We start from the raw sequence: 26391 nt of genomic DNA on the forward strand, positions 1-26391 counted from the left end.
GTCCTCCTTGATGTCTGGATGACATGACAGTAGACGGGAAGATCCAACCGGTACATTATGCAACTGGTGCCAATCAGCTTGGGTCTTCTATGGTACAGTGCTTCTATCAGCATCCCCAAGTTCACCTCCCATTTGTCCTGGTGCATCTCCCATTTGTCATGGTGCATCTCCCATTTGTCACGGTGCATCTCCCATTTGTCACGGTGCATCTCCCATTTGTCATGGTGCATCTCCCATTTGTCATGGTGCATCTCCCATTTGTCACGGTGCATCTCCCATTTGTCCTGCTGCATCTCCCATTTGTCATGGTGCATCTCCCATTTGTCCTGGTGCATCTTCCATTTGTCCTGGTGCATCTCCCTTCCATTGTGTAAAAGATACCCTTTCTTTTGTGCATTGAGATAACAAAATAAAAACTGTGATGCTTCAACGATGGGTTAGTCAATCTTCTCTCAGTTCTCCAACATTCTCTGATCCAGACTCAATTCAGACAGGACAGTAATTCCAGAGATGATACAGGCTTTGGTAATTCCCTCTTCAACAGAGACTTAGCAGTCTGTTGTGGTGTTAGTCCTCCCCGGTGAGTGATGCAGGGGCCGGGAGAGGGAGGTTAGAGGGTGAATGAAACCGGTGCTCCAGATACCATTCCAGCAGAGTCACTAGTACCGACCTCACACACACGCTACACCGCCCCTCCACATACACACACCATCCCTACGGCCAACAAGAGGTCACTTCCACTAGCATGTCCCCAGCCATCCATCTTTTGTGCATCAGAGTTCAGGAAGTAAAGTTCACATTCCACACACTCTCCCCATATCTCTCTCTCACACATACTCTCTCTCTCTCTCACACACACACACTCTCTCTCTCTCTCTCTCACACACACACACGCACAGACGCACACACTTTAAGATGTTGTGGAGGTTGATGTATGTGTGTGAGGTTACGGTAACACGACCACACAATTTGACATTTAAAAAAAACGACTAAAAAGCTCTCTATGTGAGGTTACTCTAAATAAGCTCATCTAGATCGGTTTAAATAACACAGTAATAACAGTAATAACACAGTAATAACACAGTAATAACACGTTTGAAATAAACAGAGCTCAGAGAAAGAGATGAAGCATTCTGCTAGAGATGTCGCTGGATAAGAGTCTCCGTACGGGAGGCAATGCCAACCATCAACTGGCCACTAATTCATATACTGCAGTCTAATCAGTAACACTCCTTATGGATAGTCTCTTCAGAAAGCATTATCAGCACACATATCTATGTCAGGTGCTAATAAACATTTATAAACTGCCTTCGTTAAAAGCATTAAGGCCAACCAGGCGTTAGGTCTAGACTACGTAAACACGAATAACAATACTAAGTGAAAAAAAACTATTTTTACACCAGACTTATTTCCTCAAGGAGATTTATTTAGTTCCTCCTCCTGTCCACATCAGAATACATTGAGCGAACAAATACCCCCCCCCCCCCCAAAAAAAACCAGTCGACTGGTTTCCTCACTAATACACAAAACCGGTCCTTTGGTCTGTCTATAGTACAGCTGGAGAGGCATTCTGTGTGAGATATACATGACTGTTGGTTAAACCAGACGGAATGTTTCTGTAAAGTGAAAGTGGAGAGTTGACAACATTCAGTACGGTTTTATCAGGTTATGATTGTGGCCCAGCCCTGTGATTGTACGTATACAATTATATTAAATAAGATCCCTGACCAATGACTGGTCTGAAAGATAGACAGCTTAGCTCATCCCCTGAGTTTTATGGTTCTGCCCAGTGGGTCATAAGTACTCCAGGGTCGTGTTCATTAGGCACCAAACAAGAATACCTGGTCTTGTCCCATAACTAAATTGTCAGTTTTTTCTTCTTCTTCTTCCAGTTTCAAATAATTTTGTCCTAATGAACACAACCCAGCTCCCATGACGCAGATGTCATGAGGGAAACCATCAAAAGAGACTCAATTTCAGTGTCACACTGTACGAATGCTGAATGTTTTACCTGAGTATTTTAAAGACACATTCTCTGGGTGTTTGATATGATCTGTGCTGAGTCCTTCCTGGTCCATATGGAGTTCCTGAGAAAGTTACTTCCTGAAATGGAAAGCCATTTTTTTTTTTTTTTTAAAGGACAAGTTCAGTATTTTACAAACTAACGGTCGATGGTTCGTCATCCTGAAAGTACAGTTTCTCAAGGGCCATAGATGACTTTCAGGGTGAGGAACCATCTAACGTTAGTTTGTAAAATACTGAACTTCCCCTTCAAAATGAGGTAAGAGGTGTATAGATTACCTCAGCGAGTGATCAAGTTGGGGGAGCTCACTCTTTAGGATGGTGTAGACTCCACCCACCAGGCACCCAGGAAAGTTAAAATGAATGAGAGCCCTTATTGGCATCCATATTGTCTGGTTGATGGTTATAATAACACATTTTGTAAACAGAAGTGATGGTGGCTACCATAATGTTCAAACCACGAATGAGGTAGAGACAACAAATCAGCTGAGGAGTATAGCCAATCACCATACAGTATTTCTTTTTTCTTTTCTTTTTTTAAACCTGCTTTTATACAAACCTTTGCTATCATGATTTTTGCTTTCTTCTAAAATGTTTAAACCTGATCAGAAAACTAAAATCCAATCTTCAGTCCTCTTTACTTGACTTAAATTCATTAGGCTGTTCACAAGCAGTTTGCATATGTGGCACTATGGGAAACAGTTCTTCACTTAGCACTGTAGCGTTCAAAGCCGATGAATTGACATACAGAAATAATACAGCAATTATGAGTATTACACGAAAATACATGATAATCATCATATAAAAACATTGAGAAAAAAAAATAAAAATAGAACATCTACTAATTAAACATACCAAAATAAAAAACAATTCAAGTTGCTTCTTCACCTGGCTGTAAGATTAGATTTTCCCAGAATGCATTGTTTCTATGCAAACAAATGTGTATTCAGTGAAGGACCATGGAGGAAGTGGTAGTTGTAGATATTTAACTAGAGACAACAGTGAAATGTACATTCAATATCTTGACATGTACATTTGTTTTTATGAGTTACTTTCTCCAAATCCAACCCCTATTTTGTCATCCCATAACACAGATTAGTCCAGTTTGACTAGAGAAGAGGTCATTTGATTGAACACCAGTTTTGTCCTTAACACAGGACAGTAGAATAACATGAGTATACTGGAGAGAGAGACTGGTGGCGTCCAGTGTTGGAACACTGCGGTCAGTTGGGTCCCTTGGAGGATGTGGAGGAAGAGGGGCTGTGAGAGGAGGAGAGGACACCGCAACCACTCTGTTCAGCAGGAGGCATGGTCTCAGACGTCACAGAGGCTGCACTAGGAGTGTTCTGGGCAAACAGCATTCCTACAGGGGAGACAAGAACACAAATTGGTAGTCAGTAGTGGGACTCTGTGTGACAAGTTAAAATGTCACAGTGACCTACGGAGTAAAGGGCTAGCAATCCTTTCTGGGCGGATCTAAAATGTATCAAGAATTTTTTTACATTTAAAACAACATTGCAGCATCATTTACTAACCTGAATAGAGTGTTCCGTTGACCTCCACAGACACACTGATGCTGTCAACCCCGTTACTGGAGATAGTACGAGACAGGTCCTGCTTGGCAGTACTCTCTGAGGTGGGACAAAGATACAGTCAGGAGTTAAAAGTTTACAATTCAATTATGTGAGTAAACATGTTTGGCTTGACAATGAATACAAAACAGATCTGAGATCAGGTTAGAGCGGACTATTGTAAGCCCTAGAATATGACAACTAATTCATTGCTTTTCCATGCCGTCCCTATGAGTGGTGCGTCACTTGAGTGGGTTGAGTCACTGACGTGATCTTCCTGTCCGGGTTGGCGCCCCCCCTTGGGTTTGTGGGCTATACTCGGCCTTGTCTCAGGATGGTAAGTTGGTGGTTGCAGATATCCCTCCAGTGGGAGTGGGGGCTGTGCTTTGGCAAAGTGGGTGGGGTTATATTCTGCCTGTTTGGCCCTGTCCGGGGGTATCGTCGGACGGGGCCACAGTGTCTCCCGACCCCTCCTGTCTCAGCCTCCAGTATTCATGCTGCAGTAGTTTATGTGTCGGGGGGCTAGGGTCAGTCTGTTATATCTGGAGTATTTCTCCTGTCTTATCCGGTGTCCTGTGTGAATTTAAGTATGCTCTCTCTAATTCTCTCTTTCTCTCTCTCGGAGGACCTGAGCCCTAGGACCATGCCTCAGGACTACCTGGCCTGATGACTCCTTGCTGTCCCCAGTCCACCTCGCCGTGCTGCTGCTCCAGTTTCAACTGTTCTGTCTGCGGCTATGGAACCCTGACCTGTTCACCGGACGTGCTACCTGTCCCAGACCTGCTGTTTTCAACTCTCTAGAGACAGCAGGAGCGGTAGAGATATGATCGGCTATGAAAAGCCAACTGACATTTACTCCTGAGGTGCTGACCTGTTGCACCCTCGACAACAACTGTGATTATTATTATTTGACCATGCTGGTCATCTATGAACATTTGAACATCTTGGCCATGTTCTGTTATAATCTCCACCCGGCACAGCCAGAAGAGGACTGGCCACCTCTCATAGCCTGCTTCCTCTCTAGGTTTCTTCCTAGGTTCTGGCCTTTCTAGGGAATTTTTCCTAACCACCGTGCTTCTACACCTGCATTGCTTGCTGTTTGGGGTTTTAGGCTGGGTTTCTGTACAGCCCTTCGAGATATCAGCTGATGTAAGAAGAGCTTTATAAATACTTTTGATTGACTGAACTAATTGGTAGCCAACACGCCCAGCCCAGTACTGACCGTGTCTGTTGTTGTTGTTGAGTTGCTTCATGCCGGGGTGGAAGTGAGAGGCCATAGCCAACAGGTTATGTTGGAACGCCCGTTGCATCAGTCTCTGCTGTTCCTCCATGACCAAGCGAGCCATCTTCCTGTCTGGGCCCTCTCCTCCTCTCTCCAGTTTCTCTCGGAGGTGCTCCAGGGTAGCGGCCTGAGCTAGATGCTGCTGCCCCAGGGAGAGAGCGTTGGCCACGGGTAGATGGCTTGGTGGCATGGGGGTCGACATCTCCTCTGAGAGGGAACAGATGGGGGGAGTATTTTTTTCCCATAGATTAATGTCACACCGCAAATGTCAACATTTGAAATATTCAACATTCAACAATGTTTTCAAAACAAGGCCATTAGATTAGATTTTAAAAACATGGTCAGTAATTTATTTCCTTATCAGGTGTATGCTATGTGGATGGTCAGTGATCATGTCTGAATAAATCTGACAGTAGAGGGCGCCATAACACCACATTTATTTTATATAAATGTGGTGTCAGAACGATGTAGCCCATCACAAGTTAGTCACATGTTGGTGACAGGAAATCATCCATGTTAATCACCTAACTACATATCAAAACATTTATGTGTTTAAAAAAAACAAAACGCTTAAACACCTGCAGATCTCTTCAGAGATGGGCTGGGGGAGGTGTGCAGGCCGTTGTGACCGGCTGAGGAGTGGTGGGGCATCTTGGAGGGAGAGAGGAGGGAGTGGTGTGGGTGGGCAGGGGCGGTGGTGGAGAAGTGGTACAGGCTGTTATTGTAGCTGGGTCTTCGGCCTTCCCTCCGGTTACCGTCTATAGCAGCCTGGAGCTTGCCTGGAGAGCTCAGCCCCTTCTTCTCACACTCGTACGGGTACAGGTACTTCATATACCTGGGTGAACGTAGGACGAGGCAGTGGTTGGATTTTTTTCTCTCTCTCTCTGTATTTAGAAGTACTTTTCCATCATGAGGTGATTGGCCTAGCTAGGTTCTGTGTAGCTTCGCTGACCTCAAATTAGCTCGCTTTCCATTTAATTGAAGATGCGCACATCTACGCCGCAAATTAGGAAATCTTGCTCGGGTCAATCCTTTTTTTTTTAACACAAAGACCCATTTACAGATTACCTCCCTGTTTAATGACTCAATTTCACAGCATTTTCTTCTGTTTGGTGCTTAACGCCCGAGTGTAGACTCACTGTGTGCGGAGGGTGAAGGCTGCTGAGGTGATGGAGGTGGGCAGGTTGAGTCCTCTGGTGATCTCTCTCCAGATCTTCTTGTTAATGACCTCCACCAGGCCGCCATTCTCCGTCACCAGCTTGTAGAGCATGTACAGGTCCAGAATCTGCTTAGCCATGATGGGGATGCGGTTGACCGGGGTGCCTGGAGAAAGAGGTAGAAGAATTGAAACTAGATGTCTACAGATCCAAGATGGTGGCAGATGTCATGATGGGGATGCGGTTGACCGGGGTGCCTGGAGAAAGAGGTAGAAGAATTGAAACTAGATGTCTACAGATCCAAGATGGTGGCAGATATCATGATGGGGATGCGGTTGACTAGAGTGCCTGGAGATGCCCAGTTTAATTTGCTCTACATGCGTCTAAAGATCCAAGATGGAAGGAGTCACTCAATGCCTATGCGGCCAAGATTTAGGCAGTCGAATTTGATTTAAAATGAGGCCAGACTTCATAACACTGAACATAAATAACATTCTGACAGCTCATGTTTCCAAAACACAGTAGGTTATACAGTAGTGTCTGTTGATCTAGCTACAGTAATATGTCAAATTAACACCTATTTAACCCAGGGTCAAAGCCCCAAAAAACGTCAGTGAATTTATTGTAATAAAGTACGCTTATCCAATTGAAGGCATCAAATTGTTGCTTTAAGGCAACTCCATCTTCGGATGGGGCCACAGTGTCTCCTGACCGCTCCTGTCTCAGCCTCCAGTATTTATGCTGCAGTAGTTTATGTGTCGGGGGGCTAGGGTCAGTTGGTTATACCTGGAGTACTTCTCCTGTCTTATCCAGTGTCCTGTGTGAATTTAAGTATGCTCTCTCTAATTCTCTCGTTCTCTCTTTCTTTCTCTCTCTCTGAGAACCTGAGCCCTAGGACCATACGTCACGGCAAACCGGGCATGATGACTCCTTGCTGTCCCCAGTCCACCTGGCCTTGCTGCTGTTCCAGTTTCAACTGCTCTGCCTGCGGTTATGGAACCCCTACCTGTCCCAGACCTGCTGCTTTCAACTCTTAATGATCGGCTATGAAAAGCCAACTGACTTTTATTCCTGATTATTATTTGACCATGCTTGTCATTTATGAACATTTTGAAAATCTTGGCTCTCTCTAATTCTCTCCTTCTCTTTCTTTCTCTCTCTCGGAGGACCTGAGCCCTAGGACCATACGTCAGGACTACCGGGCATGATGACTCCTTGCTGTCCCCAGTCCGCCTGGCCTTGCTGCTATTCCAGTTTCAACTGTTCTGCCTGCGGTTATGGAACCCCTACCTGTCCCAGACCTGCTGTTTTCAACTCTTAATGATCGGCTATGAAAAGCCAACTGAAAATTATTCATGATTATTATTTGACCATGCTTGTCACTTATGAACATTTTGAACATCTTGGCATAGTTCTGTTATAATCTCCACCCGGCACAGCCAGAAGAGGACTGGCCACCCCTCATAGCCTGGTTCCTCTAGGTTTCTTCCTAGGTTTTGGCCTTTCTAGGGAGTTTTTCCTAGCCACCGTGCTTCTACACCTGCATTGCTTGCTGTTTGGGGTTTTAGGCTGGGTTTCTGTACAGCACTTCGAGATATTAGCTGATGTACGAAGGGCTATATAAAATAAACTTGATTTGATTTGATGATTCACTCAGTCTCCTCTGAACAGTTGATGTTGAGATGTGTCTGTTACTTGAACTCTGCGAAGCATTTATTTGGGCTGACATTTCTGAGGCTGGCAACTCAAATTAACTTATCCTTTGCAGCAGATGTAACTCTGGGTCTTCCTTTCCTATGGCGGTCCTCATGAGAGCTTCATCACAGTTTCATCATAGTGCTTGATGTTTTTTTGCGACTGCACTTGAAGTAACTTTCAAAAGTCTTGACATTTTCTGGATTGACCTTCATGTCTTAAAGTAATGATGGTTTCCTGTGTGTATCAAGAATGGTCCACCAAGGACATCCAGTCAACTTGACACAACTGTGGGAATCATTAGTCAACACTGACCAGCATCCCTGTGGAACGCTTTCGACACCAGGCAAAAAAAGGGGGGTGGGGGGTGTGCAACTCAATATTAGGAAGGTGTTAGGGCTATATAAAATAAACTTGATTGATTGATTGATCCAATAGTTATAATAGGACTCGAAGCAGTAGCCTAACCCCGCACGTGGTCAGCTATTTCAGCACCGCTTCGCGCTGCTTTGAAACAAGCGTGGGGACTTGTCTTGATAAATCAATGTCAGATTTTTTTACATTTCTTTTCACTGAATCTCCGTTTGGATATTGGTTTGGCTACAATTGGGGTTGTGGAAATGTTAGCTAGTGTAAATGGAAGTGCTGCTCATGATTATCTTGTCTAGTTCATTTATTATCACTGATCAGAACATTTTGCCAGCATGTTTTCTCTACCTTCTTGCCCTTTGTGCTGTTGACTGTGCCCAATATTGTTTGTACCATGTTTTGTGCTGCTACCATGTTGTGCTGCTACCATGTTGTGTTGCTACCATGTTGTTGTCATATGTTGCTGCCTTGCTATGTTGTCATCTTATTTTGTGGTCTTAGGTCTCTCTTTATGTAGTGTTGTGTTGTCTCTCTTGTTGTGATGTGTCTTTTGTCCTATATTTATATTGTATTTATTTTTTATTTTAATTCCAGGCCCCTGTCCCCGCAGGAGGCCTTTTGGTAAGCCGTCATTGTAAATAAGAATTTGTTCTTAACTGACTTGTCTAGTTAAATAATGGTTAAATAAAATAAAATGTTCTACTGAACAATTATATATATTTTTAAACGCAACATGTAAAGTGTTGGTTTTGTGAGCTGAAAAAAAATTGTGCCATACTCACAAAAAGCGTACCTCTCAAATTCTGTGCACAAATTTGTTTATATCCCTGTTAATGAGCATTTCTCCTGTGCCAAGATAATCCAGCCAACTGACAGGTGTGGCATATCAAGAAGCTGATTAAACAGCATGATCATTGCATAGGTGCACCTTGTGTTGGGGACAATAAAACCCCACTAAAATGTGCAGTTGTGTCACACAACACAATGCCACAGTTGTCTCAAGTTTTTAGGGAACGTACAATTGTTGCAGCATGCTGACTGCAATAATGTCCACCAGAGCTGTTGCCAGGGAATTGAATATTCATTTCTCTACCAAAAGCCGCCTTCCAACGTTGTTTTAGAGAATTTGGCAGTACGTCCAACCGGCCTCACAACCGCAGGTCGCATATAACCACGCCAGGCCAGGACCTCTACATCTGGCTTCATCACCTGTGGCATCGTCTGAGACCATCCACCCAGACAGCTGATGAAACTGTGGGTTTGCACAACCAAAGAATTTCTGCACACACTGTCAGAAACCGTCTCAGGGAAGCTCACCTGCGTGCTCGTCGTCCTCACCAGGGTCTTGATCTGACTGCAGTTTGGCGTCGTAACCGACTTCAGTGGCAAATGCTCACCTTTGATGGCCACTGGCACGCTGGAGAAGTGTGCCCTTCACGGATGAATCCCGGTTTCAATTGTACCGGGCATATGGCAGACAGACATCATGTATGACATTGTGTAGGCTAGCAGTTTGCTGATGTCTACGTTGTGAACAGAGTGTCCCATGGTGGGGTTATGGTATGGGCAGGCATAAACTACGGACAACAAACACAATTGCATTTTATCGATGACAATTTGAATGCACAAAATTACAGCAATGAGATCCTGTGGCCCATTGTTATACCATTCATCCGTCGCCATTACTTCATGTTTCAGCATGATAACGTAAACAATGTCACAAAGATCTGTACACAATTCCTGGAATTTGAAAATGTCCCAGTTCTTCCATGGACTGCATACTCACCAGACATGTCACCCATTGAGCGTGTTGGAACACGACAGAGTGTTCCAATATCCAGCAACTTTGCAGAGCCGTTGAAGAGGAGTGGGACAACAACATTCCACAGGCCACAATCAACAGCCTGATCAAAGAGGAGGATATGTGTCACGCTGCATGAGGCACATGGTGGTCACACCAAGGGCAGTAACATTCCACATGGCCGCTGAGTTGCGGTAATCTCCTCTTATGCACTCTGTACAGGCTCTATTGTCCCTCCATCAGGTCCTAATGGCCTGGTACTCAGGGCTCTATTGTTCCTCCATCAGGTCCTAATGGCCTGGTACTCAGGGCTCTATTGTTCCTCCATCAGGTCCTAATGGCCTGGTACTCAGGGCTCTATTGTCCCTCCATCAGGTCCTAATGGCCTGGTACTCAGGGCTCTATTGTCCCTCCATCAGGTCCTAATGCCCTGGTACTCAGGGCTCTATTGTCCCTCCACCAGGTCCTAATGGTCTGGTACTCAGGGCTCTATTGTCCCTCCACCAGGTACTAATGGTCTGGTACTCAGGGCTCTTTTGTCCCTCCATCAGGTCACTAATGGTCTGGTACTCAGGGCTCTTTTGTCCCTCCATCAGGTCACTAATGGTCTGGTACTCAGGGCTCTATTGTCCCTCCATCAGGTCATTAATGGCCTGGTACTCAGGACTCTATTGTCCCTCCATCAGGTCCTAATGGCCTGGTACTCAGGGCTCTATGGTCCCTCCACCAGGACCTAATGGCCTGGTACTCAGGGCTCTATTGTCCCTCCATCAGGTCCTAAAGGTCTGGTACTCAGGGCTCTATGGTCCCTCCACCAGGACCTAATGACCTGGTACTCAGGGCTCTATTGTCCCTCCATCAGGTCCTAATGGTCTGGTACTCAGGGCTCTATGGTCCCTCCATCAGGACCTAGTGGCCTGGTACTCAGGGCTCTATTGTCCCTCCGTCAGGTCCTAATGGTCTGGTACTCAGGGCTCTATTGTCCCTCCATCAGGTCACTAATGGCCTAGTACTCAGGGCTCTATTGTTCCTCCATCAGGTCCTAATGGCCTGGTACTCAGGGCTCTATTGTCCCTCCATCAGGTCACTAATGGCCTGGTACTCAGTGCTCTATTGCCCCTCCATCAGGTCCTAATGGCCTGGTACTCAGGGCTCTATTGTCCCTCCACCAGGTCCTAATGGTCTGGTACTCAGGGCTCTATTGTCCCTCCATCAGGTCCTAATGGCCTGGTACTCAGGGCTCTATTGTCCCTCCATCAGGTCCTAATGGCCTGGTACTCAGGGCTCTATTGTTCCTCCATCAGGTCCTAATGGCCTGGTACTCAGGGCTCTATTGTCCCTCCATCAGGTCCTAATGGTCTGGTACTCAGGGCTCTATTGTCCCTCCATCAGGTCACTAATGGCCTAGTACTCAGGGCTCTATTGTTCCTCCATCAGGTCCTAATGGCCTGGTACTCAGGGCTCTATTGTCCCTCCATCAGGTCACTAATGGCCTGGTACTCAGTGCTCTATTGCCCCTCCATCAGGTCCTAATGCCCTGGTACTCAGGGCTCTATTGTCCCTCCACCAGGTCCTAATGGTCTGGTACTCAGGGCTCTATTGTCCCTCCACCAGGTACTAATGGTCTGGTACTCAGGGCTCTTTTGTCCCTCCATCAGGTCACTAATGGTCTGGTACTCAGGGCTATTTTGTCCCTCCATCAGGTCACTAATGGTCTGGTACTCAGGGCTCTATTGTCCCTCCATCAGGTCCTAATGGTCTGGTACACAGGACTCCATTGTCCCTCCATCAGGCCCTAATGGCTTAGTACTCAGGGCTCTATTGTCCCTCCATCAGGTCCTAATGGCCTGGTACTCAGGGCTCTATGGTCCCTCCACCAGGACCTAATGGCCTGGTACTCAGGGCTCTATTGTCCCTCCATCAGGTCCTAAAGGTCTGGTACTCAGGGCTCTATGGTCCCTCCACCAGGACCTAATGACCTGGTACTCAGGGCTCTATTGTCCCTCCATCAGGTCCTAATGGTCTGGTACTCAGGGCTCTATGGTCCCTCCATCAGGACCTAGTGGCCTGGTACTCAGGGCTCTATTGTCCCTCCATCAGGTCACTAATGGCCTAGTACTCAGGGCTCTATTGTTCCTCCATCAGGTCCTAATGGCCTGGTACTCAGGGCTCTATTGTCCCTCCATCAGGTCACTAATGGCCTGGTACTCAGTGCTCTATTGCCCCTCCATCAGGTCCTAATGGCCTGGTACTCAGGGCTCTATTGTCCCTCCACCAGGTCCTAATGGTCTGGTACTCAGGGCTCTATTGTCCCTCCATCAGGTCCTAATGGCCTGGTACTCAGGGCTCTATTGTCCCTCCATCAGGTCCTAATGGCCTGGTACTCAGGGCTCTATTGTTCCTCCATCAGGTCCTAATGGCCTGGTACTCAGGGCTCTATTGTCCCTCCATCAGGTCCTAATGGTCTGGTACTCAGTGCTCTATTGCCCCTCCATCAGGTCCTAATGGCCTGGTACTCAGGGCTCTATTGTCCCTCCATCAGGTCACTAATGGCCTAGTACTCAGGGCTCTATTGTTCCTCCATCAGGTCCTAATGGCCTGGTACTCAGGGCTCTATTGTCCCTCCATCAGGTCACTAATGGCCTGGTACTCAGTGCTCTATTGCCCCTCCATCAGGTCCTAATGCCCTGGTACTCAGGGCTCTATTGTCCCTCCACCATGTCCTAATGGTCTGGTACTCAGGGCTCTATTGTCCCTCCACCAGGTACTAATGGTCTGGTACTCAGGGCTCTTTTGTCCCTCCATCAGGTCACTAATGGTCTGGTACTCAGGGCTATTTTGTCCCTCCATCAGGTCACTAATGGTCTGGTACTCAGGGCTCTATTGTCCCTCCATCAGGTCCTAATGGTCTGGTACACAGGACTCCATTGTCCCTCCATCAGGCCCTAATGGCTTAGTACTCAGGGCTCTATTGTCCCTCCATCAGGTCCTAATGGCCTGGTACTCAGGGCTCTATGGTCCCTCCACCAGGACCTAATGGCCTGGTACTCAGGGCTCTATTGTCCCTCCATCAGGTCCTAAAGGTCTGGTACTCAGGGCTCTATGGTCCCTCCACCAGGACCTAATGACCTGGTACTCAGGGCTCTATTGTCCCTCCATCAGGTCCTAATGGTCTGGTACTCAGGGCTCTATTGTTCCTCCATCAGGTCCTAATGGTCTGGTACTCAGGGCTCTATTGTCCCTCTAACCACTCTGCCATCAATGCAAATGAAATGGAAAATCACATCAAACATAAACAGTATGTGCTTTTTAAAACTCACCTCACTGTGATGGATCAGTGTGAAGAAAGAATTTCAACGACAGGTTGAAACAGAGTGGAAACCATGGTCACTGTGGATGTTGTTTCAAAGCCTAACACAATGAAATGGACAGCACGTTCTAAGGTGGATGATTCAAAACACCCATCCGCATAGAGTTCATGTCTACGCATAGGCCTACGAGCCCAAGACCGAGAAAAAATGTATTAAAATAATGATTGTGCCGTTATATTTCACTAGGTTTCCCAAATTAAGCACTGGGTAAATGCAGGAACAGGGTTGGAGAGTCCATGGCATACACAGTTTGGGCGGAATATCACCTGTCATGCAGCAAGAGGCTGTATATGTTCCTCAAACAGCGGTTGATGCGTGGAGTGAAATAACCGGAGTAGCCTGAAAAAGGAACCAGCGGGAAAGCGACCTCCATTCACTATTGGAGTGCATATCGTGGTAACAGTTTGGGGAAGGCCCTTTCCTGTTTCAGCACGACAATTCCACCGTGCACAAAGCGAGGTCCATACAGAAATGGTTTGTCGAGATCGGGGTGGAAGACTGGCCTGCACAGAGCCCTGACCTCAACCCCATCGAACATTTTGGGATGAATTGGAACGCCGACTACGAGCCAGGCCTGATCGCCTAACATCAGTTGCCAACCTCACTAATGCCACCTTGCTTCTAGTCCTGAGGAAACTTTGCAGTACAGTGATCCCTCGCCACTTCGCGGTTCACTTATCGCGGATTCGCTATTTCGCGGATTTTCATAATGCATTTTTTATTTTTTTTTGGTGCATTGTGCTCTGCATTCTGATTCGCTAAAAACTCACTCCCGCTTCTTGTATCAAAACATGCTACGAATTGTGCTATCATTTTGTCGTCTCGTGCAGTTATGTGTACGTACATAAAACAGCTTGGCAAATTTACATTAAGTTGGCCAGGAAGGAAGGAAGGACTAACGCTTGGTCGCTTAGCAACCATGGTGCGAATGGCCACTGAACTTAAGCGAGTAGCTGAGGAATGGGACCCTTTGATGAGCCGTTCATTACAGTTCTCCAACGTAATCGATGGTGGCATGTCGGTGTACAAGGATCTTTTTGCAAAGAAGAAAAAAGAGCGACAACAGCTGCCTATCACTATGCTCTTCTCCCGAACAAACACACCTGCACCGCGGGCTTCAGAAGAAGAGAACACTGCAGAGCGCAGTCAGGATGCAGCGGCCCAGTCTGAAGAGCAGTGAAACGGCCTACACGTGAGTCACTGTATTTGTATACATGTAATAGTTGCTAATTGTAAAAAAAAAAGAAGTTTTCTATTTCGCGGATTTCACTTATCGCGGGTCATTTTCGGAACGTAACCCCCGCGATAAACGAGGGATTACTGTATTTAGTTTTTTTATGTATTATTTCTTACATTGTTAGCCCCCAAAATAAATTCTTACATTCAGCCGGAGAAGAACTATTGGATATCAGAGCGACATCCACTTACCAGCACTACGACTTTCCCAAAGCGGATCCTTTGTCCGAACCACCCAGGGCATTTGAACTGATTCCAGAGGCTGACACAAAACAATGTCACCGCAGAAGAGGAAGATGGAGTGGCATTCTGGTCAGACTTCGGAGGCACGCACACCACCCACCACTTTCGAGTACATTACTCGCTAATGTCCAGTCTCTAGATAACAAGGTAGATGAAATTAGGGCAAGGGTTGCTTTCCAGAGAGACATCAGGGATTGTAACATTTTGTTTCACAGAAACATGGCTCTCTCGGGATATGCTGTCAGAGTTGGTACAGCCACCAGGATTCTTTGTGCGTCGCGCCGACAGAAATAAACATCTCTCCGGGAAGAAAAAGGGCGGGGATGTATGTTTCATGATTAACGACTCATGGTGTAATTGTAACAACATACAGGAACTCAAGTTCTTTTGCTCACCTGATCTAGAATACCTCACAATTAAATGCCGACCATATTATCTCCCAAGAGATTTCTCCTCCATCGCCACTGCAGTTTACATCCCACCTCAAGCCGATACCTCGACGGCCCTCAAAGAACTTCACTGGACTTGATGCAAACTGGAAACCACATATCCTGAGGCTGCATTTTTTGTCGCTGGGGATTTTAACAAAGCAAATCTGAGGACTAGGCTCCCGAAGTTCATATTGACTGTCCTATTAGCGCTACTAAGACTCTCGACGCTTTTCAAACTTATGGCGGCATTCGCACAAAACTGAAAGCGCAAACCACCGCATTTAACCATGGAAAGGTGACTGGGAATATGGCCGAATACAAACAGTGTAGTTATTCCCTCCACAAGGAAATCAAACAAGTGAATGTCGGTATAGAGACAAAGTGGAGTCGCAATTTAACGGCTCAGATACGAGACGTATGTGGCAGGGTCTACAGACAATCACAGACTACAAAAAGAAAACCAGCCACATCACGGACACCGATGTCTTGCTTCCAGACAAACTAAACACCTTCTTTGCCCGCTTTGAGGATAATACAGTGCCACCGACGCGGCCCGCTACCAAGGACTGTGGGCTCTCCTTCACCGTGGCAGACATGAGTAAGACATTTAAACGCGTTAACCCAAAGGTAACTGACTGAACTAAATGACTATTACCCCGTAGCACTCACTTCTGTCATCATGAAGTGCTTTGAGAGACTAGTCAAAGATCATATCACCTCCACCTTACCTGTCACCCTAGACCCACTTCAATTTGCGTACTGCCCCAATAGGTCCACAGACGATGCAATCGCCACCACACTGCCCTGTCCAGATGGGATAAGAGGAATACCTTTTGTAAGAATGCTGTTTATTTACTACAGCTCAGCATTCAACACCATAGTACCCTCCAAACTCATCAGTAAACTTGAAGACCTGGGTCTCAACCCCTCCCTGTGCAATTGGGTCCTGGACTTCCTGACAGGCCGCCCCCAGATGGTGAAGGTAAGAAACAACATCTCCACTTCACTGATCCCCAACACTGGGGCCCCACAAGGGTACGTGTTCAGCCCCCTCCTGTACTCCCTGTTCAACCATGACTACGTGGCCATGTACGCCTCCAACTCAATCATCAAGTTTGTAGACGACACAACAGTAGTAGGCTTGATTACCAACAATGTGATTTCATTTCACTGAATCGCCATCTGTATATTTGGTTAATTCTATGGCTGGGCAAATAAGTGAAGGTGGTATAATTAAATCTATTTGTTTGCTCATCAATCACTGATCAGAAACATTTAGCATGCAATACTGTAGCCTAAAGTATAGGCCTATTATTTTGCTTGATCGTGTATAGGCAACTCCAAAAGCCTGAGGAGGTTGTGAAATCACATTACATAAGTATAAACACACAATATTTGCACATTATTATTATTTTCAAGCTCTGTCAAGTTGGTTGTTGCTTATGACAAGCATACCCATAACATGATGCAGCCACCACAAAAATATGAAGATGTGAATACTTTCTGAAGGCACTGTAGGGAGTTTACCCACACTGTATCGGTGAGCTGTTGGTTAGAGCTCACATGCCAAGACAAGAGTAGGAGCATTTGTATATAACACATTTGTATATATTTGTATATATATTTGTATATAGCATTTGTATATAACAGTTTTTGTGACAAAACGATCAGTAGAGTTTGACAATGCGACGGAAACCCATTTAACTTTTATTTTATATTCGGTACATGGGAATTTAAGCGCAAAAGTAATTGTTCTGTGCACTACGTCATCACGCTCAGCCTTTTATCCGCAATAAGTCAGTTTGATGGAAACGTAGCGGGTGGGAAAATGCACACAATTGTTTTATGCAGATTTATTTTTAAATATTTACCTGAAAATCTGGTCGCCAATTGGATGGACACCTAGCTACTAATAGACTATAGTCTCTCCTCTCTTGACGCTCTCAGCTATGCTTTTTTATTTTATTTTACCTTTATTTAACCAGGCAAGTCAGTTAAGAACAAATTCTTATTTTCACTGACAGCCTAGGAACAGTGGGTTAAACTGCCTTGTTCAGGGGCAGAACGACAGATTTGTACCTTGTCAGCTCGGGGATTCGAACTTGTAACCTTTCGGTTACTAGCCCAATGCTCTAACCACTAGGCTACCCTGTCACTTAGACATCTCCAGAGGTCAAATATCTAGCATGTTGATGAGGACAATAGCACTGTTTCATTCACCGCCGTACGAGACAACTTGTTTACATTCATATATACTGTATCTCCATACAATCTGTCAGTCATATTATGTTATAGAAAAGAAGGGGACCTGAACTAGAGGCTCATTTATCCATCAGGCCTAAAACAGACATAGGCCCCCTTAACCCAAACATCCCCTCTCCATAAATCCCTGCTCCTCTCCCCCTCCATACCCAACTACACATATGGAGCAAGGTTGGCGGCGGGAGGGCTAGTGGGTAAATTATTCTAAGTTGGAAAGAATGGACCATAGCTTTGATTATATTTGAATTGGAAGATTTAAAACTGTCTAACCACAGTTTAACTGCAGCAACAATTGTTTTATATATTGCATTCATAAACCATGAATAGATGGTTAAATTGTGTATGTGCGTGATATTGATTATTTTCCTATGAATTCAGTCTAAAAATGTAACTGGAAGAATTTCAGGAAACCTTTGGTAAAAAAAGTTATTTGCTTAGAGGGGACTCAAACCCGTAGACATGACTCCTCGGACATGAGGTTAAGATCCTGAAAAACTCTGTCAAGAACAGAAAGAGGAAATGGATAAGATGACATTTTATGGAGTTTAAAAAATAAAATAATGTACAATCTAAAAGTGTGGAATCCCAGGAAAATGCTTTCCACTACAGCAGAACTGGTTTTACAGTACAACGCTTAGAGAACAAAGCAGCTTTACCTCGTTTCTGCATATACACAAACAGTTCATCAAGGAACTCCTTCCTGTTTGGGTCACTGTCCAGTTCATACAGCTGGGGATGAAAATTAACTTTGTTAATAACTTTATAACTAAGTTTATAATCAACTGTATAACTAACTTAGTTAATAACCATCCAATCATGATTCTATGTATATTCGCTATTCAGACATACTACCCCGTCCACTATACAGTGTTAGGTCCACACAGGCCATTGAGAAAATGTTGACTCAGGGCGGCAGGTAGCCCGGCGGGTAGGAGCGTTGGGTCAGTAACCGAAAGGTTGCTGGATCGAATCCCTGAGCTGACGAGGTAGAAATCTGTTGTTCTGCCCCCTGAACAAGGCAGTTAACCCACTGTTCCCCGGGCGCGGATGACGTGGATGTCAATTATGGCAGCCCCCCCCCCCCCCCACCTCTCTGATTCCCCCCCTTTCCCTATACAACTGACTAGGTATCCCCCCCCTTTCCCTATACAACTGACTAGGTATCCCCCCCCCTTTCCCTATACAACTGACTAGGTATCCCCACCTTTCCCTATACAACTGACTAGGTATCCCCCCTTTCCCTATACAACTGACTAGGTATCCCCCCCCTTTCCCTATACAACTGACTAGGTATCCCCCCCCTTTCCCTATACAACCCACTAGGTATCCCCCCTCCCAACCACTAGGTACCCCCCTTTCCCTGTACAACTGACTAGGTATCCCCCTTTCCCTGTACAACTGACTAGGTATCCCCCTTTCCAACTGACTAGGTATCCCCCCTTTCCCTGTACAACTGACTAGGTATCCCCCTTTCCCTGTACAACTGACTATAGGTATCCCCCTTTCCCCACACAACACGCACACACACACCCCTTTCCCTGTACAACTGACTAGGTATCCCCCCCTTTCCCTATACAACTGACTAGGTATCCCCCCCTTTCCCTGTACAACTGACTAGGTACTCCCCCTTTCCCTGTACAACTGACTAGGTATCCCCCTTTCCCTGTACAACTGACAAGGTATCCCCCTTTCCCTGTACAACTGACTAGGTATCCCCCTTTCCCTGTACAACTGACTAGGTATCCCCCTTTCCTTATACAAATGACTAGGTATCCCCCCTTTCCCTGTACAACTGACTAGGTATCCCCCTTTCCCTGTACAACTGACTAGGTATCCCCCCTTTCCCTATACAACTGACTAGGTATCCCCCCCCTTTCCCTATACAACTGACTAGGTATCCCCCTTTCCCTGTACAACTGACTAGGTATCCCCCTTTCCCTGTACAACTGACTAGGTATCCCCCTTTCCCTGTACAACTGACTAGGTATCCCCCCTTTCCCTATACAACTGACTAGGTATCCCCACTTTCCCTATACAACTGACTAGGTATCCCCCCTTTCCCTATACAACTGACTAGGTATCCCCCCCCTTTCCCTATACAACTGACTAGGTATCCCCCTTTCCCTGTACAACTGACTAGGTATCCCCCCTTTCCCTATACAACTGACTAGGTATCCCCCCTTTCCCTATACAACTGACTAGGTATCCCCCTTTCCCTGTACAACTGACTAGGTATCCCCCCTTTCCCTATCCTTTCCCTGTACCTATGAAGGTACCCCCCTTTCCCTGTACAACTGACTAGGTATCCCCCTTTCCCTGCACAAACTGACTAGGTATCCCCCCTTTCCCTGTACAACTCACTAGGTATACCCCCCTTTCCCTGTACAACTGACTAGGTATCCCCCCCTTTCCCTGTACAACTGACTAGGTATCCCCCTTTCCCTGTACAACTGACTAGGTATCCCCCCTTTCCCTGTACAACTCACTAGGTATCCCCCCCTTTCCCTGTACAACTGACTAGGTATCCCCCCTCCCTGTACAACTGACTAGGTATCCCCCCCTTTTCCTGTACAACTGACTAGGTATCCCCCCTTTACAACTGACTAGGTATCCCCCCTTTCCCTGTACAACTGACTAGGTATCCCCCTTTCCTTATACAACTGACTAGGTATCCCCCTTTCCTTATACAACTGACTAGGTATCCCCCTTTCCTTATACAACTGACTAGGTATCCCCCCTTTACAACTGACTAGGTATCCCCCCTTTACAACTGACTAGGTATCCCCCTTTCCCTGTACAACTGACTAGGTATCCCCCCTTTCCCTATACAACTGACTAGGTATGCCCCCCTTTCCCTGTACAACTGACTAGGTATGCCCCCCTTTCCCTATACAACTGACTAGGTATGCCCCCCTTTCCCTATACAACTGACTAGGTATCCCCCCCTTTCCCTGTACAACTGACTAGGTATCCCCCCCTTTCCCTGTACAACTGACTAGGTATCCCCCTTTCCCTATACAACTGACTAGGTATCCCCCCCTTTCCCTGTACAACTGACTAGGTATCCCCCCTTTCCCTATACAACTGACTAGGTATCCCCCCTTTCCCTATACAACTGACTAGGTATGCCCCCCTTTCCCTATACAACTGACTAGGTATCCCCCCCTTTCCCTGTACAACTGACTAGGTATCCCCCCCTTTCCCTGTACAACTGACTAGGTATCCCCCTTTCCCTGTACAACTGACTAGGTATCCCCCTTTCCCTGTACAACTGACTAGGTATCCCCCCTTTCCCTATACAACTGACTAGGTATCCCCCTTTCCCTGTACAACTGACTAGGTATCCCCCTTTCCCTGTACAACTGACTAGGTATCCCCCTTTCCCTATACAACTGACTAGGTATCCCCCCTTTCCCTATACAACTGACTAGGTATCCCCCCTTTCCCTGTACAACTGACTAGGTATCCCCCTTTCCCTGTACAACTGACTAGGTATCCCCCCTTTCCCTGTACAACTGACTAGGTATCCCCCCTTTCCCTGTAAAACTGACTAGGTATCCCCACTTTCCCTATACAACTGACTAGGTATCCCCCCTTTCCCTGTACAACTGACTAGGTATCCCCACTTTCCTTATACAACTGACTAGGTATCCCCCCCCTTTCCCTATACAACTGACTAGGTATCCCCCTTTCCCTGTACAACTGACTAGGTATCCCCCCTTTCCCTATACAACTGACTAGGTATCCCCCCTTTCCCTATACAACTGACTAGGTATCCCCCTTTCCCTGTACAACTGACTAGGTATCCCCCCTTTCCCTATACAACTGACTAGGTATCCCCCCTTTCCCTATACAACTGACTAGGTATCCCCCTTTCCCTGTACAACTGACTAGGTATCCCCCCTTTCCCTATACAACTGACTAGGTATCCCCCCTTTCCCTGTACAACTGACTAGGTATCCCCCCTTTCCCTGTACAACTGACTAGGTATCCCCCCTTTCCCTGTACAACTGACTAGGTATCCCCCTTTCCCTGTAGAACTGACTAGGTATCCCCCCTTTCCCTGTACAACTGACTAGGTATCCCCCCTTTCCCTGTACAACTGACTAGGTATCCCCCCTTTCCCTGTACAACTGACTAGGTATCCCCCCTTTCCCTGTACAACTGACTAGGTATCCCCCCTTTCCCTGTACAACTGACTAGGTATCCCCCATTTCCCTGTACAACTGACTAGGTATCCCCCATTTCCCTGTACAACTGACTAGGTATCCCCCCTTTGTCTGTACAACTGACTAGGTATCCCCCCTTTGTCTGTACAACTGACTAGGTATCCCCCCTTTACAACTGACAAGGTATCCCCCTTTCCCTGTACAACTGACTAGGTATCCCCTTTCCTTATACAACTGACTAGGTATCCCCCCTTTACAACTGACTAGGTATCCCCCCTTTACAACTGACTAGGTATCCCCCCTTTACAACTGACAAGGTATCCCCCCTTTACAACTGACTAGGTATCCCCCCCCTTTCCCTGTACAACTGACTAGGTATCCCCCCCCTTTCCCTGTACAACTGACTAGGTATCCCCCCCCTTTCCCTGTACAACTGACTAGGTATCCCCCCTTTACAACTGACTAGGTATCCCCCCTTTACAACTGACTAGGTATCCCCCCTTTACAACTGACTAGGTATCCCCCCTTTACAACTGACTAGGTATCCCCCTTTCCCTGTACAACTGACTAGGTATCCCCCTTTCCCTGTACAACTGACTAGGTATCCCCCCTTTCCCTGTACAACTGACTAGGTATCCCCCCCCCTTTCCCTGTACAACTGACTAGGTATCCCCCCTTTACAACTGACTAGGTATCCCCCCTTTACAACTGACTAGGTATCCCCCTTTCCTTATACAACTGACTAGGTATCCCCCTTTCCTTATACAACTGACTAGGTATCCCCCCTTTACAACTGACTAGGTATCCCCCCTTTACAACTGACTAGGTATCCCCCCTTTACAACTGACTAGGTATCCCCCTTTCCCTGTACAACTGACTAGGTATCCCCCCTTTCCCTATACAACTGACTAGGTATGCCCCCCTTTCCCTGTACAACTGACTAGGTATGCCCCCCTTTCCCTATACAACTGACTAGGTATGCCCCCCTTTCCCTATACAACTGACTAGGTATCCCCCCCTTTCCCTGTACAACTGACTAGGTATCCCCCCCTTTCCCTGTACAACTGACTAGGTATCCCCCTTTCCCTATACAACTGACTAGGTACCCCCCTTTCCCTGTACAACTGACTAGGTATCCCCCCCTTTCCCTGTACAACTGACTAGGTATCCCCCCTTTCCCTATACAACTGACTAGGTATGCCCCCCTTTCCCTATACAACTGACTAGGTATCCCCCCCTTTCCCTGTACAACTGACTAGGTATCCCCCCCTTTCCCTGTACAACTGACTAGGTATCCCCCTTTCCCTATACAACTGACTAGGTACCCCCCTTTCCCTGTACAACTGACTAGGTATCCCCCCCTTTCCCTGTACAACTGACTAGGTATCCCCCCTTTCCCTATACAACTGACTAGGTATCCCCCCCTTTCCCTATACAACTGACTAGGTATCCCCCTTTCCCTGTACAACTGACTAGGTATCCCCCCTTTCCCTATACAACTGACTAGGTATCCCCCTTTCCCTGTACAACTGACTAGGTATCCCCCTTTCCCTGTACAACTGACTAGGTATCCCCCTTTCCCTATACAACTGACTAGGTATCCCCCCTTTCCCTATACAACTGACTAGGTATCCCCCCTTTCCCTGTACAACTGACTAGGTATCCCCCCTTTCCCTTTACAACTGACTAGGTATCCCCCCTTTACAACTGACTAGGTATCCCCCCTTTACAACTGACTAGGTATCCCCCCTTTACAACTGACTAGGTATCCCCCTTTCCCTGTACAACTGACTAGGTATCCCCCCTTTCCCTATACAACTGACTAGGTATGCCCCCCTTTCCCTGTACAACTGACTAGGTATGCCCCCCTTTCCCTATACAACTGACTAGGTATGCCCCCCTTTCCCTATACAACTGACTAGGTATCCCCCCCTTTCCCTGTACAACTGACTAGGTATCCCCCCCTTTCCCTGTACAACTGACTAGGTATCCCCCTTTCCCTATACAACTGACTAGGTACCCCCCTTTCCCTGTACAACTGACTAGGTATCCCCCCCTTTCCCTGTACAACTGACTAGGTATCCCCCCTTTCCCTATACAACTGACTAGGTATGCCCCCCTTTCCCTATACAACTGACTAGGTATCCCCCCCTTTCCCTGTACAACTGACTAGGTATCCCCCCCTTTCCCTGTACAACTGACTAGGTATCCCCCTTTCCCTATACAACTGACTAGGTACCCCCCTTTCCCTGTACAACTGACTAGGTATCCCCCCCTTTCCCTGTACAACTGACTAGGTATCCCCCCTTTCCCTATACAACTGACTAGGTATCCCCCCCTTTCCCTATACAACTGACTAGGTATCCCCCTTTCCCTGTACAACTGACTAGGTATCCCCCCTTTCCCTATACAACTGACTAGGTATCCCCCTTTCCCTGTACAACTGACTAGGTATCCCCCTTTCCCTGTACAACTGACTAGGTATCCCCCTTTCCCTATACAACTGACTAGGTATCCCCCCTTTCCCTATACAACTGACTAGGTATCCCCCCTTTCCCTGTACAACTGACTAGGTATCCCCCTTTCCCTGTACAACTGACTAGGTATCCCCCCTTTCCCTGTACAACTGACTAGGTATCCCCCCTTTCCCTGTAAAACTGACTAGGTATCCCCACTTTCCCTATACAACTGACTAGGTATCCCCCCTTTCCCTGTACAACTGACTAGGTATCCCCACTTTCCCTATACAACTGACTAGGTATCCCCCCTTTCCCTGTACAACTGACTAGGTATCCCCCCTTTCCCTGTACAACTGACTAGGTATCCCCCCCTTTCCCTGTACAACTGACTAGGTATCCCCCCTTTCCCTGTACAACTGACTAGGTATCCCCCTTTCCCTATACAACTGACTAGGTATCCCCCTTTCCCTGTACAACTGACTAGGTATCCCCCTTTACAACTGACTAGGTATCCCCCTTTCATCTGGACTGGTTCAGATTTGAGAACTTTTGAGTCTAGGGCTGCATTCCGATTCTCTACCCTTTACCACAAAGTGTGCACTTGTTCACTCCCCCCCTCATGCATGTACAGGCATTGGACTGGTGCAAGCATAGTCGGAGGGAGTACTTTCCACCATGTTCCTTACACCAGTCCATTCCTTTTAAATCCATGAGGGCGTAGTGTACACTTTGGGAGAAGGGTAAAGAACTGGAACGTAACCTTTTCTCAGATGGTCTGTGTGGACTAGTTTTACTTGAGCTTTTAGTTTAGTTTAATGCATCTTCGGGCTTATATCGGTCGGAACATTTTATCCAATCTGATTACCTTTGCAAAGTCTCGGGACGGCTCTCCTCTTGTTTTGCCTCCTTCGTTCTCCTCCGCCCAGCCCACACTGCCTTTCTGTTAAAAACACAATAAACATGATTATTTTGGTTTTAATTGATCAGTTAGTTTATCACCAAGGGTTGATAAAAGGCTTTATTTTTACGTTAATAAATGCTTATTTAAACATTTAATTTAATTAGTTGTTCAGTTAGTTAGATAATGAGTTACAGTGCCTTCAGAATTATTCATACCCCTTGAATTATTCCACATTCTTGTGTTACAGCCTGAATTCAAAATGGATTCAAATCGATTTTTTTCCCCCTCACCCATTTACACACAATACAATAAAACAAGTGAAAACATGTTTTTATAAATGTTTGCACATTTATTGAAAATTAAATACTGAAATCTCATTTACGTAAGTATTCACACACCTGAGTCAATACTTGTTAGAATCACCTTGGTAATCACCAGTGATTACAGCTGTGAGTCTTTCTGTGTAAGTCTCTAAGAGCTTTTCACACTTGGATTGTACAATATTTTAGGACTGTCCGACTGTTTCGACCAATCGAAAAAGTGTAGTTTTCCATAAAAAGACACACCATATATGTTTAAATAAAATCAACTATTTGCATTGAGCTTGTCTGATGCTTTAAGCGCTCTGTTAGATGAAATAAGACATGACTCAAGGAGGAGCCAGAGATCAAGATAACCAGAAGGGGAAAAAAACCTTAACCTGACCAATCTCCTCCAGCTGGCTTTCGCGGATTCTGCCGTTACTCTCCTGAAGTTGCCTGTAATAAGCTACAGGAGGTATCGGCAACCTTTCTCATGTAGAATGCCAATTTAACTGAAGATTTCTACCAATCTGCATGCCAGTTATGGTTTTCATACACAATTTTTTTTGGTGGAACAGATTTCATATATAATGTCTTCGTATCTCAAAATCATTGTCATGTTGTTAATCAAAATTATACAAACTTTAAAAAATAACTTATGTTGTCACTGCCAGCTATGTAAAAATTGTAGCCCGCAGGTAGAAAGAAATCCTGATAAAAATATCCTATAAATCACATTGTTGCAAAACAGACCATGTGTAGCCAAACTTGAAACATTGTTAACTCGGGCCTGAAGCTCACTCTAGCAAACTTGCAACATTGCATAAAATATTCTGGGCCCTTAGTTTTCATGCCAGTGAGCTCAGAACAGACACAGCTGTAGGCTATTTGCGCAAGGGATGAGAAGTAAATCAGGTAGGCCTATTTTATGATGTTTCCACTGGATCAGAGCATGACATTTTTCCCTTTCACGCTGAGTGGTAATCGAAAGGGAGAGAGCTGGAAAGATTTTTTAAAATACATTGAGGAACTATTGTCATCCTCAATGGATGTAAAAACACTTTGTTTGCTTGCTGTTTGAGGTGTAGAAAACATTACTTTGAGAAGCTCAACAGCTCAT

General features: G+C 46.0%; 1 protein-coding gene across 2 annotated transcripts in view; it reads right to left on the bottom strand.

The window, feature by feature from the left end:
* Positions 1 to 1405: 1405 nt before the first annotated feature.
* The window catches only part of LOC139584219 (AT-rich interactive domain-containing protein 3B-like), a 47629-nt gene continuing 22643 nt past the window's right edge, over positions 1406 to 26391 (bottom strand). For both annotated transcript variants that reach the window (XM_071415818.1, XM_071415819.1), the window contains exons 3-9: positions 24934 to 25008; positions 18097 to 18169; positions 6015 to 6198; positions 5454 to 5710; positions 4816 to 5082; positions 3558 to 3653; positions 1406 to 3385 (exon numbers count right to left, since the gene is read on the bottom strand). In XM_071415818.1, the coding sequence (XP_071271919.1) occupies positions 3246 to 3385; positions 3558 to 3653; positions 4816 to 5082; positions 5454 to 5710; positions 6015 to 6198; positions 18097 to 18169; positions 24934 to 25008 (1092 nt within the window). In that variant the 3' untranslated portion in view covers positions 1406 to 3245. The remainder of the gene's footprint in view (positions 3386 to 3557; positions 3654 to 4815; positions 5083 to 5453; positions 5711 to 6014; positions 6199 to 18096; positions 18170 to 24933; positions 25009 to 26391) is intronic.

Source organism: Salvelinus alpinus, chromosome 9 (genome assembly GCF_045679555.1).
Source record: "Salvelinus alpinus chromosome 9, SLU_Salpinus.1, whole genome shotgun sequence".
NCBI classification, from domain to species: domain Eukaryota; kingdom Metazoa; phylum Chordata; class Actinopteri; order Salmoniformes; family Salmonidae; genus Salvelinus; species Salvelinus alpinus.